We start from the raw sequence: 18,161 nt of genomic DNA on the forward strand, positions 1-18,161 counted from the left end.
CATTTTGCGGACCGCACATCACCGGCACTCTCATAGAAAATGCCTTTTCTTGTTCGCAATTGCGGACAAGAATAGGAAATGTTCTATTTTTTTGGAGGCACGGAAGTGCGGATCTGCAAATGCGGATGCGGACAGCACATTCCGGCCCCGTTGAAAATGAATGGGTCCACACCTGTTCCGCAAATTGCAGAACGGATGCGGACCCATTTTGTGGACATGTGAATGGGCCCTTACACAGCATTTCAGGGATTTTGATTGAGAACTGGGGTTTTAATGAATCTCTGTATGCACAATGTAGTCAGAAAACTGTTCTAGTCTATTTTAAATGGCCTAAAAATCTGAATTCAGTGGGAAGTGTAAAAAGGTTTTTTGACACTTAGGCAACTTGTATATAATTGCATCTTTACACTGTGCCTATTGAAAGGGGGATTAATGTGCTGTGGTAAGTCTTGAAGCAGTGCTGGACCCCAAATCATCAAATGCACTTTCTTCCCAGCTTGAACAGATGTAAATGTGCGTGTATATGTGAGAATATTGTGATTAACAGTGTAAATGTCTGGGCAGGTCAGTTACGTATATCTACTACTTTAAATTTTGAATTAAATACGGTTAACCTATAAATAAAAATAATATTATTGCTCTGTGAAAGAATCAAGACAAGGTACAAGGTACATACCATCATTTTCAGAGAGGACAGATATAAAGGCACTTTGAATTTCTTTAAGCTTCGACTGCAAGAGAAAAGGAGGGAGAAAGTTACTTTCACACACATTTTATATAAACATATGGCATATTGGTGCTAAGACCAAGGAAAGGTCCTTGCAGTATCGCTTCTCCTGTCCTTGGCCTTAACCGGTCCACAGTAACTGGACAGCATCACAGCCAGGGAAAAGAAGATACAGAGGTCTCATCATCCCGTTACAAAAGCACTAGCATCACCTTAGGACTGACAACAAAAGGTATTTGTTAAAAAAACACAGATGACAGGTCCTCTTTAAACTTAGTCAAACCACCAGATGATCTAATGTGTATGGAGGTTTCCTGACATTCCCCAGACGGCAAATTTGGGAGCAAAAATAGGATTGCACTGTTAGATTCCAACACACATTTGGTTTGGATGTTTGGCTAAGGGGCTGTACACAATATTTTTGTGCCACGTTTAACATACGTTGGGAAAAAGTATGCAAAAGCATAGTACACTAAGCTTTTCCATCCTGCAGAGTACAGCAAAAAAACAAACATATAAGGTACTTGAAAGGGGCTCCCCAAGGATTTTCATATTGATGGCCTATCCTCAAGAATAAGGAATAACTGTCATTTGAACGAGCATTTGTCCAATAGCTATTGAAGGTGTTTGCCCAGCTTTACACATTTATTGTGACTACACAAGATCTCTTATCTTAAAGGGGGGTGTATCATCCGGAACATTGGTGGCATATGGCTAGGATGTGCCACCTATCTCCAGAACGGGAATACTAAAGTGAGTGGAGACTCTATACATTTTTAAGGGAGTTCCAAAAATAGCAGAGCAGTCGCATAGAAGTGAATAGATTGATCACCAATCTCTCCATACATTTCTAAGGTACTTCTAAAGATAGAGTACAATCGCTCAGTTTTTTTTTTTTTTTTTTTTCAGAAATCCCAGAGAAATGAATGAGGAGCACTCCAAACATGCGCAGTGTGTCCCCTTTCACTTTTGGGGGCCTGTTTTAGAGATAGTTGAGGGTCTAAGAGGTGGGACCTGCACCTACCTGACTTTGCTATCATATCGCCAGGATATGCCATCAAAGTCCCAGATGGCAAAACCCCTTTAAAAGGAATAAGTTAGTCCTAGCAAAATGCCTTGTAGAGCTAGCTCGGCTAAATGTAAAGATACCTGTCACTTAGAGATTCAATGCTTTATTCTGGAGAAAAAAGTACTTTCATTACGTATGCAAATGAGCAGTAAAAGGTTATGGATATATTTGGATACCTTGCAGTAGCTCCGCAGCCTTCTCACAGCTTTTTCTAGGCTAGTGACGTCATGTTCATCGGTCAACTGGCCTGGGCAACGCTCAGCTAGATATAATTGAATGGGGCTGAGCTGCGATACAAGCACAGCCACTATACAATGTACGGCGCTGTGCTTGGTAAGCACGGAGAATAACTCGCTGCTCACAGAAGCACCGGGGCCTTCTCAAGCAGCTGATTTGGTGGGGTCCCGGGTGTCGGACCCCCACCAATCAGATACTGAGGATAGGTCATCAGTATTAAAATCTTGGAAAACCCTTTTAAGTGCACTGAGGGCAGGCCCAATGCATTCTGTTCACCCTGGTTTCTCCCGATTCCTCTGCCAGCCCGTCCTTGTCAATCAAGAAGAACAGGGAAGTGATGGGGGAGGAGGGGTTGGAAAAGGAAGCAGGAGGAGCGAAGGTGCACAGAGTGGCTTGGAACCATCCTTGGTGCATTTAACTGCTCACTTCTGTTTCTCCAGAATGACGCAGAGAATCACTAAGTGAAAAGTACCATTATATTCAGCTCATCTAGCCCTACAAGGCATTGGGCCTGGCCGAACAGTAAATTCCCCGGTGACAGGTTCCCTTTAGGAACATTGGTTAGGTGGTTTAAATTCCAGGATAACTTGACAATAATTGCATGTGAATAAGGAATAAGAATATATTCAAATACAATATTTTGGTCTTATAACCAACCTTTATTTCCTGATGGTTGCTCAGTTTCTTCACAAGAGATAGCAGCCATATACAAGATGCCTGTCTGACATGTGGATTCACACTGACAACATGCTTGTTGAGAATCTGGTCCAATACCCATGTAACCACATCATTTTTATTTGCATCTAGCATAATAAAGACAAATTTTTAAGTTATACAAAGATTTTATATGCAAAAAAGGCAATTTAAAAGATGAGAAAAATGTATTAAAAGCTCAGTAACAAAAATATAAAATGTTTCAGATGTGTATTTTGCAGCATGTTAACAGCAGCAGATCAGAGTTACCTGCATATGGTCGAAAATCTTCATCGGCCATAATCCAAACATCCCTGGCTGCTGTGGATTTTGTTCCAACGGCTGCATTTGTGATTGCTTCGCCTATAGTAAACTGGAGCTCAATTTGTTTTGCCTAGAAAGGAAGACAACATTAAACCCTTTCAGGACCCTGCCATTTTTCACCTTAAGGAACAGGCCATTTTTTGCAAATCTGACATGTGTCACTTTATGTGGTGATAACTTTGAAACACTTTTACTTATCAAGGCCATTCTGAGATTGTTTTCTCGTCACACATTGTACTTCATGACAGTGGCAAAACTGAGTCAAAATATTTCATTTTTATTTAATACCCAATTATTTTGGGGGGCATACGCCTTTTTGATCGTTTGGTGTTGCACTTTTTGTGATGTAAGGTGACAAAAAAAATGATTGTTTTAGCACAGTTTTTATTTTATTTTTTCTACCGCGTTCAGGTGAGGGGGTGGATCATGTGATATTTTCATAGAGCCAGACGTTACGGACACGGCAATACCCAAAATGTCTGGTTTTCTTTTCTTTTTTTATTATTATTTATTTTGGGATTTTTTTTTATTTTTTACTTGAAACTTTTATTTTTTATTATGAAAAAGACTTTCTTTTCCTTTTTTTTTGTCCCACTCTGGGACTTGAACTTCTGGGATCTGATCCCCTCTGCAATGTACACTGCTCAAAAAAATAAAGGGAACACAAAAATAACACATCCTAGATCTGAATTAATTAAATATTCTTCTGAAATACTTTGTTCTTTACATAGTTGAATGTGCTGACAACAAAATCACACAAAAATTTAAAAATTGAAATCAAATTTTTCAACCCATGGAGGTCTGGATTTGGAGTCACCCTCAAAATTAAACTGGAAAAACACACTACAGGCTGATCCAACTTTGATGTAATGTCCTTAAAACAGGTCAAAATGAGGCTCAGTAGTGTGTGTGGCCTCCACGTGCCTGTATCACCTCCCTACAACGCCTGTGCATGCTCCTGATGAGGTGGCGGACAGTCTCCTGAGGGATCTCCTCCCAGACCTGGACTAAAGCATCTGCCAACTCCTGGACAGTCTGTGGTGCAACGTGACGTTGGTGGATAGAGCGAGACATGATGTCCCAGATGTGCTCAATTGGATTCAGGTCTGGGGAACGGGCGGGCCAGTCCATAGCATCAATGCCTTCGTCTTGCAGGAACTGCTGACACACTCCAGCCACATGAGGTCTAGCATTGTCTTGCATTAGGAGGAACCCAGGGCCAACAGCACCAGCATATGGTCTCACAAGGGGTCTGAGGATCTCATCTCGGTACCTAATGGCAGTCAGGCTACCTCTGGCGAGCACATGGAGGGCTGTGCGGCCCTCCAAAGAAATGCCACCCCACACCATTACTGACCCAATGCCAAACCGGTCATGCTGGAGGATGTTGCAGGCAGCAGAACGTTCTCCACGGCGTCTCAAGACTCTGTCACATGTGCTCAGTGTGAACCTGCTTTCATCTGTGAAGAGCACAAGGAGCCAGTAGCGAATTTGCCAATCTTGGTGTTCTCTGGCAAATGCCAAACGTCCTGCACGGTGTTGGGCTGTAAGCACAACCCCCACCTGTGGACGTCGGGCCCTCATATCACCCTCATGGAGTCTGTTTCTGACCATTTGAGCAGACACATGCACATTTGAGGCCTGCTGGAGGTCATTTTGCAGGGCTCTGGCAGTGCTCTTCCTGTTCCTCCTTGCACAAAGGCGGAGGTAGCGGTCCTGCTGCTGGGTTGTTGCCCTCCTACGGCCTCCTCCATGTCTCCCGATGTACTGGCCTGTCTCCTGGTAGCGCCTCCATGCTCTGGACGCTATGCTGACAGACACAGCAAACCTTCTTGCCACAGCTCGCATTGATGTGCCATCCTGGATAAGCTGCACTACCTGAGCCACTTGTGTGGGTTGTAGACTCCGTCTCATGCTACCACTAGAGTGAAAGCACCGCCAGCATTCAAAAGTGACCTAAACATCAGCCAGGGAGCATAGGAACTGAGAAGTGGTCTGTGATCACCACCTGCAGAACCACTCCTTTATTGGGGGTGTCTTGCTAATTGCCTATAATTTCCACCTGTTGTCTATCCCATTTGCACAACAGCATGTGAAATTGATTGTCAGTGTTGCTTCCTAAGTGGACAGTTTGATTTCACAGAAGTGTGATTGACTTGGAGTTACATTGTGTTGTTTAAGTGTTCCCTTTATTTTTTTGAGCAGTGTATTACAATACATCCTGTATTATAATATATTGCATGTCAGCTTGTATGCTGACAGCCTGCCTGTGAGACCAGCCTAAGGGCTGCATCTCACAGGCTTTTGTAGAAGGCAAGCCACGATGCCTATGGAAGGCAACGGGCTTGCCTTCCTTGCCATCGGGTCTCTGCCACTGCAGCGCAGGGTCCTGATGGAGATGCAGAGGGCAAGGGCACCCGTACCCTCCGCATGCCGCGGTCAGCTTTGACCGCGGCAGACAAGGGGTTAATACGCCGGCATCTGTGAGAGTGCAAACACCTCCTGCGCAAGCCCAAGCCCGCCTCCTGTGAGAGTGCAAACGCCTCCTGCGAGAGCCCAAGCCCGCCTCCTGTGAGAGTGCAAATGCCTCCTGCGTGAGCCCCAGCCCGCCTCCTGCGACAGCCCAAGAAGGCCTCTTTATTTGTGCCCAGCACCTCCTCTTGCACCTTCTAGTCCACCACTTTCCTCTGCGACGTCATCATCTTCTTTAAATTCCGACCACCTAGTCACCTTGTTCCTCTGTAAAATCTCACGGAAGCACAGAACAGGCAACGGCCTGCGTTTGCACACTCCCTTAGGGTACTTTCAGTTCCGTCCCTCTTACGTTTTTTGGCCAGAGAAAATACCGCAGCATGCTGCAGTTTTCTCTCCGGCCAAAAATCCTCTACACTTGCCGGAATGCCGGATCCGGCATTAATTTTCATTGAAATGTATTAATGCCGGATCCGGTACTAAGTGTTACGGAAAACCTGATCCGGTTTCCTGATCTGTGCATGCGCAGACCTTTAAAAATGAGGAATAAATAAATACCGGATCAGTTTTTCCAGATGACAAATGGAAAGACGGATCCGGTATTGCAATGCATTTGTCAGACGGATCCACATCCGGATCAGTCTAACAAATGCATCCGTTTGCATCCGGATTGCTGGATTCGGCAGGCAGTTCTGACGACGGAACTGCCTGCCGGAATCCTTTGCCGCAAGTGTGAAAGTACCCTTACCTGGGCATCTGACTCAGCGAAGCTACAACATATGCGCTGTGATGTCATCAGTGCAGGAACAGCGGCGCTCGGCACATGCTCTGCAGCTTCACCGAGTCAGATGCCCAGTGCAGGAAAGAAAGTGTTCAAGCACAGGCCCTTATCTGTCCTGTGCTTGTGTAAGATTTCACAGACAGACCAAACAAGCGGAGTTTAAAGAAGATGGAGATGTTGCAGAGAAGAAGGGCAAACTGGAAAGAGCAAGGAGAGGGAGTGGGCAAGTGAAGAGGTGGACTTGGGTTCCTGGAACAGTTAATCACACCCCACAGGGCACTTTGATGCTCATTAATAGGTACCACTTGGAACCGAACCAGAGTTCGGCACAGTAGAAATTGATTTATGAAGTTATTAGGAGAAGTCTTGCAAGACTTCGCAAAGTAATAACTTTGGCTCATAGGAGCCAATATATTCTAATACTGTACGGAGCGCTCGCTCCGTACAGTATTCAAACAAAGTATTATGCGAATCGACTTTGGATGTTTCATCCAAAGTCGATTCGCTCATCCCTACTCATTACCATAATTAACAAACTTCATTTTCAGTCTTTAGATACATGGATTACCCACACAAAAGGTATCATTGGAATGATGTTACATACTGCTGTATTACACTGGTTTTATTTATATACAGACAAATTAGTACGAAACTTATAAAGATGATCAACTGATTAGTAACATAACACACTGAACTAATTCTGTGGTGTAGTGTATTATACTGTAATTTTTCATTAATATGCAGCCTATTAGTCCCTGCTTTTGGCATGGCCTAACAGGCTACCACAGTTGGCAGGCACAAGAGCTATTGTTAGGACTCCTGTGGCCATAACTACCATCAACATCTTGTATCTAAGGGATTTCTTTAAACAGTTGGGATTGGAGGTTTTTCGGATCCCAGCCATTACAGCAGGATCTGGCTGTCATTAGACAGCAGAGCACCTATTCCAACCAGCACAGAAAACCAGTGCCAGGTTAAAAACAGCAGGCCAGTAAAAGGGTGCATTTGGAGGGCAGTATGCGTACATACATGAAAAACTATTCTTTCTGAGAAAAGAGAATCAATTACTTACTTCTACTGACTCCATTAATCCTTGCAGAAGCACCTTTTGATGGGAAAAGTTACCATCCCCAACAGGAAAATATCCCAGTGTTCTTATGGCGCGTTCTTTTGCCTGAAAGAAGTAATCAGTGGATGAGCATGTAAGAGGGTCAGTTTTATGTGTGATCCTTTACTCTATCCTGGGTCCCCACTCAAGGATGGCGCAGCTATGAGGACACTTTTGCTGAACTTGCAACTTAACTTACTCCAGCAGGATGCACAGTGCTTACAGACACAATTTGGTACAAAGCTTGATGAATTATAAGCTTAACAGTTAGTTAATAGGAGCAGCACTGCAGAAACGAGCACTATACTGAACATTACACTATACTGTAAATTTTCTTACAATACAGTATATAAGAAAATCTATTTTTCATCAGAACTGCATGTATTTTCAAACACTGTCAGCAAGTTACAATGGAAAACCATTTCATGTCTACATTCTCAAGATAGTAACTACTAATTCTTGTGCAATATAGAGTATGAGGCACAGAGCTTCTAATCAATCATATTTCAAGCACAACTGGGAAATAGTTAATCAAATGTCTGTAAATTTTACCTTGTTTGTCTCTTTACCAGAAGGTATTCTAGCTAAAAGATTTTCTACCAGCTGCTTTTTGTTGAATCCAGGCCCTTCATCTGGTATTGGCAGAGGCCCATTCCGTCCAATCTCTCCCAAAGCCGTAATTGCAGCAATTGATAAGGGAGATCCATTATCCAATAATGTACCTGGACAAAAGAATAACACCACAACATGGTAATATGAATTTCTGCTCAATATACGTCAAATTCTAGATGAAAGACACCTAACACAAGACATATAACCAACAATTATATAATTGCTCCATTAAAATTGCTACTATGTGCTACAAAAAAAACAACAACTTATTTGTAAAATGCTAAATATATGTGCAAAGTAAAAGTAGACATGAAACCATGGTCCTATAGGCAAACGGGAAGGGGGGAGTCATAGGTAGCCTTCTTATCAAGAGTGCTGCGTGCCAGAACCCCACGCTTGCAGCTTCTTCAGGGGTGATCAGTAAATCACCATATTAGTGTGGTATGTAATATGGTCAGAACATGCTGTGTTTGGTGGGTGGATGGCCTACTTTGGGATTATTGTTTTTTGACATTACTGTCATACTTGCAGTAGCCTTTTCCGGCAGGGGAACAGCCTGCCGGATCAGTGCTACTGCAAGCCCATCGTGCTGGCGGAAGTCCGCTCCAGGACCATTCATTATAATGGGGGCGGGCCGGCCACAGCACGGCAAACATGCCAAGAGGCGGTCTAAATAAAATTACAGCAAACTGCGGTTTTTGTCCGGCCGCCTCTTTGCTTGTTTGCCATCCTGCAGCTGGACCTCCAGCGGCCTTCCGCCAGCACGGTGGACTTGCGGTAGCACGGATCCGGCAGGCTGTTCCCCTGCCGGAACAGCCTGCTGGAAAAGGCTACCGCAAGTGTGAAAGTAGCCTAAGTATAAAATCTGAAATATGTTCTGAAGATGTATTGTCAAGGTGCATCTGTTTCTATGTGACAGAAGCTTAGCACCTATGCTACCTGAACTGCTGGAATACACAGCAAATATGCACCAGATCTCTGTCACTTTGTCCTTTAAGAGCAGCGAAACTATGGCACTCTCTGCCACACAATTTTGTGATTTTAACTTATTGAAGGATTGAGGGTTTGGACCTAAATAACATCTATTATGTCTGTAGTAGATTATTGGATTTGGCACCTTTACACTGGCAGATCATTGCCAACTATTGTACCTACCGACACTTGTTAGCGATTATATGCCAGATGCTTAGCTAGTGTAAGAGGGCCTTAACTGATCAAGGTAGAATACATATAGAGCACAATACACAATGGATTCAGGATCTTTGGGCTTAATTTCTGCCTGGAGTGAAGCTTTAAATATTCTGGCTGTTTGTGACCATTTTATATGCAAAATATAAATTAATGTAGTATAATGTAGTTATATACACAATATGTCAAGATAAAACATATATGCCAATGTGATGGACTTGCCAATGGTTTCTACACATGCTTGGATGGTCTCATCCTGTTCAGGCAATAGTCCCGACTGCATATCCTGCATATCTTTCTTAGTCTTGGTGCCGTCCAAATACCTCCCAATTAGATATCCCAAGGCCAGTAGAGATCCATGTTGAGCCTCTGGGTTCTGTAAGTAAATATTAAAATAATTTCATTCCAACTTCTTCATCCAACACCTTTTTCCACTTGTTCTACTCTGTGGCATTGCTTTTCACTCTACTGACAGCGAATGTTTACAATTTAATAAGTATGTAAGCTCCCTAGATGATAAATATCTGCACAAAAGGGTAAATTACTCTTACCAGTAATTGGTTTTTCCAATAGCCTCCACAACGGCACTTACAAGAGGGTGTCCCCGCCCCCAGGACAGGAAACAACGCAGAAGCATACAATTTAAAAAAGGCCTCCTACCCTTACCTATTCAGTCAATAAGAGAGGACACGGAAGTTATGCAAGAACAAAAAATATGTATTAAACATGAGCAATTTACATCATTTGAAGACAAAAGAAAATAAAAGGGCCGGAAATCCCAGTGCCATTGTGGAGGCTGTTGGAAAAACCAATTACTGGGGAGCGTAATTTAACCTTTTCCCCGGCGCCTCCACAATGGCACTTACAGGAGGATTAACAGAAAAATCAGCTCGGGGGGAGGGAACTATGGCTGAAATCTTTTGGCCGCAGAATTCTAATTCTAAGTCCTGTTTGAGGATATCTAATTTGCAATGATTAAAGACAGTCATATGGCTAGCTCAAGTGCAAGTGGCTGCCCTGCAAATCTGGTCCAATGAGACGGATGCAGACTCCACCCAGGAGGAGGAAGACATTGCTCTAGTAGAGTGAGCTCTTATACCGGTTGGAGGATGAAGATTCTTCTGGACATAGGCCAAGGAAATCATATCTCTTATCCATCTTGCTATGGAAGATTTGCTGGCTGCTTGTCCTTTGTTGGGACCCTGGTATTGGAGGAAGAGATTATCTGATCGCCTGAAGCTACTGGTGGTGTTCAGGTAGGATAAAACATTTCTTCTCACATCCAGGTTGTGGAAATTTCTATCCTTTTCCGAGGATGGAGACGGACAGAAGGAAGGTAACGAAACCTCTTGTTCGCAATGAAACCTGGAAATAACCTTGGAAAGAAAGGAAGGGCAATGTCTGAGAACTATACGGTCATCTACAATCACAAGATATGGAGGTTTGTAAGAGAAAGCCTGGATCTCACCATCTCTCCTAGCAGTTGTTATTGCTACGAGAAAAACTGTTTTGAAGGTGAGATGCTTTGGAGAAATCTCATCAACTGGCTCAAACAGAAGTTCCATCAGGACTGAGAAACTAAGTTCAGGTCCCAAGGTGGAATAATGGAACGGAAGGTGGATAAACTTCTCATAGCCCCCTTCAGAAAACGCTTAATTAAAAGGTGAATCTGCTAGCTTTATATCCAGAAATGCACTCAAGGCTGATACTTGTACTTTAAGTGTTGCAGGTCGAAGGCCTTTATCTAACCCTGCCTGCAAAAAAGGTTAAATTTGTGGGATATCTGGAGAAAAAAACATTACCTAAAAAGAATAAAAAGGCGTTCCAGGTTCTCACGTAAATTTTTGATGTTATGGGCTTTCGACTTAACATCATCATGGAAATTACAGCATCTGATAAACCTTTCTTTTTTAATGCGAGGCATTCAGTCTCCAGGGCGTCAAATTGGGATGATATATTGGGCCCTGGTGGAGAAGGTCCGGGGTTGACGGAAGAGTCCAGAATATTCCTGCAGACAGCCTGAGTAGGAGGGGAAACCAAGATCTCCTTGGCCAAAATGGAGCAATGAATATTACTTAAACCCCTTCTTCCTCTACCTTCATAAGAGCTCTTGGAATCAAACTGAAAGGAGAAAAGGCAAGGGACTTGGGCCATGGCTGGGAAAGTGCATCCACCCATAACGTCTGATCCTGTCGGGAGAGGGAGCAACATTTTTTGGTTTGCCTGTTGTTTTTCATGGCAAATAGATCTAGATCCGTAATTCCCCACTTTTTGCAGATCTGTTGAAATATCTGATAATTCAGGGACCAGTCTCCTTCCTTCAAGGTCTGGCGACTGAGGAAGTCGGCTATTACGTTGTTTTCTCCCCTCACATGGACCACTGTCAGTGATACAAGATTATTTTCTGCCCAAAGAAAAAATGTCTCTTGACACTGCCTGTAAGGAACGGCTTCTGGTTCGTTTAAGTAAGCGACTGCTGTGGTATTGTCTGAAAATACCTTCACATTTTTTGGAGATGAGGATGTGTGAAGGGAGACAATGACTTTGTAGATGGCTAAAAGTTCTTTCAGATTGGAGGAAGCATTTAGCATATCTTTTCCCCATGTGCCCTGAACTATTCTTCCGTCTGAATGACCACCCCAACCTGAACTGCTGGCATCTGTGGTCACAATCATTTGTTTTCCCTGGTGCCAATAGACCCCCTTTTGCAGATGTTTCTCTATTCTCCACCACATCAAAGATTCTTTTACTGACCTGGGGATAAGAACTCGTTTTTCTACAGTGGAGTTGGTACCGTTGCAGGAGGATAGAAGAAATGCTTGAAGGATTCTCGTGTGACTCTGAGCCCATCTGACCGACGGGATTGTTGCCGTCAGGAGACCTAGGATGGCCATGATATTCCTTATGGAAGAGACCCTCTGGCTGCAGAACTGAGAGATCTTTTGAAGTAGACAATTCTGTTTCTCTAGAGGAAGAAAATACATTAGACGATGAGAGTCCAGAAGCACCCCCAGGAAGAGTTTTCTTTGATCTGGACTTAGGTCTGATTTTTTTGAAATTTATCACGCATCCCAAAGTCGTGAAGCATCTTTGGACCTGGAAAAGGTGGGATCGTAGGACTTCCCCCGACGGTGAAGCAATCAGGAAGTCGTCCAAGTATAGAACAATTTGAATCTCCTGTAAGTGAAGGTACTTTGTGACTTCTAACATGATTTTTGAGAATACTCCTTGTTTAAGGATTTTAGATTTATTATTAAACGGAAGGATCTGTTTGTTTTTTTCACGAGAAAAATTGGAGAATAGTAACCTTCGCCGTATTGATTTTCTGGGACTGGAAGGAGTACTTTTTTGGATACTAGAGATGAGATTTCCGATTCTAGATAATTTAGTTTTTCTTTCTGAGGCAGTTTTTTTGTTTATGAAGAACCGGTCTGGGGGATGAGACAAAAACTCTAGTCTCAAGCCTTCTTTTAAGGTAGCTACAACCCATTGGGAGGCTTCTATCTTTTCCCAGGCAGGAGTGAATTGTTTTAATCTGCCTCCCACATGGTCTATGGCGTCATTGTGTGGAACGGGAGGAACTTTAAGGATTGAAAAGGAATCCTCTGCCCCTGGACGGCTGCCACTTTCTTGACCCCTCATTTTTTTTCTCTGGTCCAATCTCGTTATATTCTGGTTTTGAAAGAAACATCTTGGATGAAAGTAAAGATTTTAGAGCGGAAATCCATTGTTTTGTCGGAGGCCTTGTCAAGAATATCGTCCAAGGTCAAGCCAAATAATCTGTCTCCTTCACAGGGGATTGAGCACAGGCGGTTTTTAGAACTTGCGTCACCAGACCATGTACAAAGCCAAATCTCTCTATGGGTCGCATTAGATAAAGCCGCAGACCTAGCAGAGAATCTAAGTCAGCAGAGGCATCTGCCAGAAAGTTGGATGCTTTCTTCAAAGTAGGCAAAGAGGCTAAGATCTCATCCCTAGGTGTACCTGCTGCCAGGTGTTCTTGATTAATCCAGACGGATAACGTTCTGGCTGTACAGGTAGATGCAATACTGAGACGCAACATGGCTGTACAGGTAGATGCAATACTGGGACGCAACATGGCTGTATTTGTTTCCCGTGATTTCTTCAATACATTTTTACACTTCTTATCCATGGGTTCTCTCAAGAGACCCATGTCCTCAAACGTGAGGGAGGTTTATTTAGAAATGCGGGCGACTGGAGCATCTATTTTTGGCATCTTGTCCCATAGATTAGAATCGGATTCTGAAAAGGGATATTTCTGTTCAAAGAAATTTGTCACGGCTGTTCTTTTTTCCCGGATCTTTCCATTCCCTGGATATTAGGGCCTTGATATGGTTATGGATGGGGAAAATTTCCTTTCTTTCTCTCACCCAACCCCTGGAACATCTGATCCTGGATGGAGTGGGTCTCACTCAGTTCTTCTATATTCCTAGTGGATCTTATGGTTTTTAGAAGCCCTTCTGTCTCTTCAGGGATAAACAAACGTTTTCCAGAACCGTCATCAGAGGAAGAAGAGTCTGGATCCGATACTAATCCCCTCTCATCCAGATCAACCACTATATCAGAAGCAAGAGATATATAGGGATGGGCCTGGGGATTGTGACGTAATTTTTAAATCTACTACTGCATTTACGTCTTCCTTAATCATGGATCTCATGGTCTCAAGGAAGGAAGGTGACTCCTCTGTAACCACCTTTTCAGTGCACTTAGGGCACAAAGGTTTCTTAGATTTTGAGGAAAAGGATTTTCGGCAAATAGCGCATTTCTTGTGCCCCGAGTCTCCACCTGCTGGCTTAGGCATCATGGTCTCTCTGCCCTAGAAGGATTAAAACAAAAAGATTTTATAGGGCCAAGTAAAGAGACCAACACCTACACCAGGGGTGGATTTGATGATAAGACACGACTGACACCACGTGATAATTTTAGGGGAAGCAGGAATTCCTTAAACCCAATAAAAAGGTACATAAAAATGTCCAAGGAGGAGAGAAAACGCCCCACCGGGGAGGAGGCTTACCGGGCTGAGGCAGCGGGATCACCAGGCTTCTTAGCGGCATCAGTGTCCACTGGGGCAAGCATGGTTGCAAGCGGAGAGCGAGGACAGAAAATGGATTTCCTCCCTCTGTTTAAATCCTGAACGCCGAGCCACCAGAAGTACCACTTGATCGCGAGATTCTCTTGCCCAAGGAGAATCCCACCTGGTAACGTCATCACGTCGGATCCCGCGCAAGTTCCCCTTACCTGGGAATATTGTGAGCCCGGGGAGGCCTGCATTCAGGGCTTATTCCGAGGAACGGGTAAGGGAAGCCATGCGTCCCCAGGATTCCTGCTCCCTGCTCCAGCCCTCCCACATCGTGGGGAGAAGAGTAAAGGCTGGGCGATAAGATAATGTTCCTGCCACTCCAGGAGAGGCTTCCGCGCATACCCGAGGACAGGAAACAACGGGACAACGGGACACCCTCCTGTAAGTGGCGTTGTGGAGGAGCCGGGGAAAACCACTATATTTAACGGGGTTGCTCTGTACCTAAATTTCAGTAATGCCATACAATAGTGGTAATGGTATAACAACCTGCTAAATAGCCTCTGGGCTTATTGCAGCCTACAGGGAGTTGCCCCCCAAACCCCAGTGCTCATGGGTAGCAGTGTAAACAGGCACCAGTGTTCACAGCCTTTACAAGATGGAGCAGCTACCTTCTACTGTGCAACACAGGAAAGCCAGTGAGATCTAAATGCATGGCTTAAAGTGGTTATCCGATATCTAAAATATCCACCCCAACGCCCAGGCTTCTTCTATGGATTATATTTACCTTACGTTGCTCCAGATGCCTTCACGGCCCCCCCCCCTCGCCATATGTTTTCATCCGAGCAACGGGGAGATGCAGCGACGGCCTTTGCAGGTGCCAGGGAGCAGGTAAGTATAATCCATAAAATGGGTCCAGGCATTGGGCGGGGGGGATATTTTAGGTATCGGATAACCCCTTAAAGTTCTAATGTAGGGCAGAAGGGTTTGGTTTCCCAGAGCACAGGGGCGACTTTTCATTGGGGTACAAACTGTATTCCAAGGATGGTTTGCACCTGGATTTTCTCTGTCCAAATTTCCGGAACACTTGCTAGAATGCCAGATCATTTTCTATTGAAATGCATTAATGCCGGATCCGGATCCAAGTGTTCCGGAAAAACTGATCCGGTTTTGCGGTCTGCGCATGCGCAGACCTTTAAAAATCGGAAAAAGATAAATACCAGATCCGTTTTTCCGGATGAAAACCGGAGAGACGGATCCAATATTGCAATGCATTTGTGAGACGGATCCGCATCCGGATCAGTCTACAAATGGTATCTGTTTGCATACAGATTGCCGGATCCGGCAGGCAGTTCCGTCGTGTGAAAGTACCCTAAGGGGGGAAATAGTTAATGAATAAACAGTAAAAAACAAACCAAAAAAAAAAAAAAAAAAAAACACCAAGATATTAAGTATAAAATCACCCCCTTTCCCAATTTTACATATAAAATATATAAACAATAAACATATCACATACTGCCACGTCCAAAAAGTCCAAACCATTAAAATATTTTAAAAAATCACCTATGCAGTGAATGCCAGAACAGAAAAAAAATTATAATAAAAACTGCGCGATTCGCAATTTTGTTTAGTCACCTTGTCCCCCCCAAAAGATAGGATCGGACTGTTCGATTAAGAGCCAGACGTTCCATAAAATGCGGAATGCACGCATTTTTTTTGTTGTTTTATTTCTTTTGCGTGGTATCGATTATCGCAAAACTTTTTTATGGTATCGAAACCGAACCAAAATTTTGGTATCGAAACAACCCAAATTGGTAGGCAGAGAAATGGATTATGGGGGCTTATTAGGGTAATGGATAGGAATCCATATGTTAAAATCCCAACAATAAAAAACTAAATCTCAAGAATTCACATTCCGGGAACATTCACACATGCCAGAAGTCTAGCAAGCAAAATGGGGGAGCTGCTGTCCGTTGTACTGGAGAAACACATGTATGTAGTTGGTGTGGCTGAGATATGTCTGGACTCTTCTCACGACTGGGCTGTTAATCTTCAAGGATTTACATTCTTTAGGAAAGGCAGTGGAGTGTGTTTGCATGTTAGGAGTGATATGAAAGAGTGTGTGAAAGAGGCAATTATGGGTGAAGATGCTGAAACCTTATGGGTGGAATTACAAAGTGAAATAAACACTGAAAAAATAAATCGGTGTAATCTATGGACCACCTAACATAACTGATGAGATAGAAGTGCAGCTGTATAACCAAATAGAGCAGGCTGCACAGACTGGTACAGTGGCATAATGGGAGATTTTAAAGGGACACTGACAGGCCCAATAAGCATATTTAGGTATATATATGACAGTACAGTTCTTATCAAGTGTATTAAAATCATCTAAGTATCCCCCCTGTCCACCTTATAAATACCAAAAACTAAAGTTTTATAACCTGCTTGTCTCGTCTCCAATCTGCCCAATGGGCGGCGTTTCATCTCAAAATGTGCCCAGCCAGCAGCTCCCAACTGCCGTTCTGAAGCCCCGCCCAGCTCATCAATATTCACTTCGCTGGACGGCGGCTATAACTCTCCCCGACTCAAGATCCTGCGCATGGCCAATTCAATCGTCTGGGCACGTCCTCCGTCTAATCTTCAGCGCATGCGCCCGGCCGGGGTCACATCGCGCCTGCGTACAGACAGTCTGCGTCTTAGAGGCCGCTGCAGCCTCTGCTTTATGCGCATGCGCCGGGCACTTGAGTCGGGGAGAGTTGTAGCCGCTCATCAATATTCACTTCGCTGGGCGGGGCTTCAGAGCGGCAGTTGGGAGCGGCTGGCTGGGCGCATTTTGAGATGAAACGCCGCCCCTTGGGCAGATTGGAGACGAGACAAGCAGGTTATAAAACTTTAGTTTTCGGTATTTATAAGGTGGACAGGGGGGATACTTAGATGATTTTAATACACTTGATAAGACCTGTACTGTCATATATATGCCTAAATATGCTTATTGGGCCTGTCAGTGTCCCTTTAAGATCCCATTTATTGACTGGGGTCATGGTTCTGCCTCAACTGCAAAGGGGAGAAAATTCCCCAACTTGCTGCACGGCTACTAGTCCGCAGATGATCCCACTAGGGGCGATGCTCTGCTGGATCTGGTAATTTCTTACAATGCAGAGCTTGTTGAGAATGTCACTGTTCATGAAACACTTGGTAATAGTGACCACAATATAAAATCTACAAAATCAATGGCAGGTGGCCAAAGAAAGCAAAAATAAAAAATTACCCAAAAATATATACCGGTATATATATATGAATGTTAAAAAAAAAAAAAAAAAAAGGAAAGCAGGTAGGTCCCCTAAATAATGTTAATGAGGGGATGGTCACTGAGGATTTGATGAAGACAGGGTTTTTATCTCTGTATATACAAAAGAGAAAGGAGTGGAAATTGGTGGTGCCAGGGCTGTTAGTACACCCAGTAATATACTCAATTAGCTAACTGTATAAAAGGTCCAAGCTAAGTTAAATAAGGTAAATAAACAAGGCTCTGGGTCCAGGTGTATTACAACAGGAGACGGTTCTTAAATAACTCCGTTCAGTTATTGCTGTGCCCCTGTTCATAATTTCTTTTTTGCCTGGTCAGGGCCAAGTGACTGGCACAAAGTAAATGTGGTGTCCATATTGAAAAAGGGCTCTAGATCTTCCCCAGGTAATTATAGACCAGTAAACCTGACTTCTGCTGTGGGGAAAAATGTTTGAAGGATTCTTAAAGGGGTTATCCCATGACTAATGTAAAAAAATGAGAAATCTGACATCATGTAGTACATGACAACCTCTTTCTAACAAAGCTAGAACCAGCCCTGTACCTCACATGGGTCCAGAGATCTCCTCATTCATTGCTCTGCTAGATTTATATCAAGCTGGCAG

The 18,161-nt window shown here is 43.7% G+C and overlaps 1 protein-coding gene across 1 annotated transcript in view; it reads right to left on the bottom strand.

The window, feature by feature from the left end:
• The window catches only part of ECPAS (Ecm29 proteasome adaptor and scaffold), a 146,986-nt gene that overhangs the window by 68,375 nt on the left and 60,450 nt on the right, over positions 1-18,161 (bottom strand). The window contains exons 21-26 of the mRNA XM_040417299.1: positions 9,434-9,587; positions 7,964-8,133; positions 7,376-7,477; positions 2,997-3,120; positions 2,691-2,836; positions 677-731 (exon numbers count right to left, since the gene is read on the bottom strand). Of these exons, the coding sequence (XP_040273233.1) occupies positions 677-731; positions 2,691-2,836; positions 2,997-3,120; positions 7,376-7,477; positions 7,964-8,133; positions 9,434-9,587 (751 nt within the window). The remainder of the gene's footprint in view (positions 1-676; positions 732-2,690; positions 2,837-2,996; positions 3,121-7,375; positions 7,478-7,963; positions 8,134-9,433; positions 9,588-18,161) is intronic.

Source organism: Bufo bufo, chromosome 2 (assembly GCF_905171765.1).
Source record: "Bufo bufo chromosome 2, aBufBuf1.1, whole genome shotgun sequence".
NCBI classification, from domain to species: Eukaryota; Metazoa; Chordata; class Amphibia; order Anura; family Bufonidae; genus Bufo; species Bufo bufo.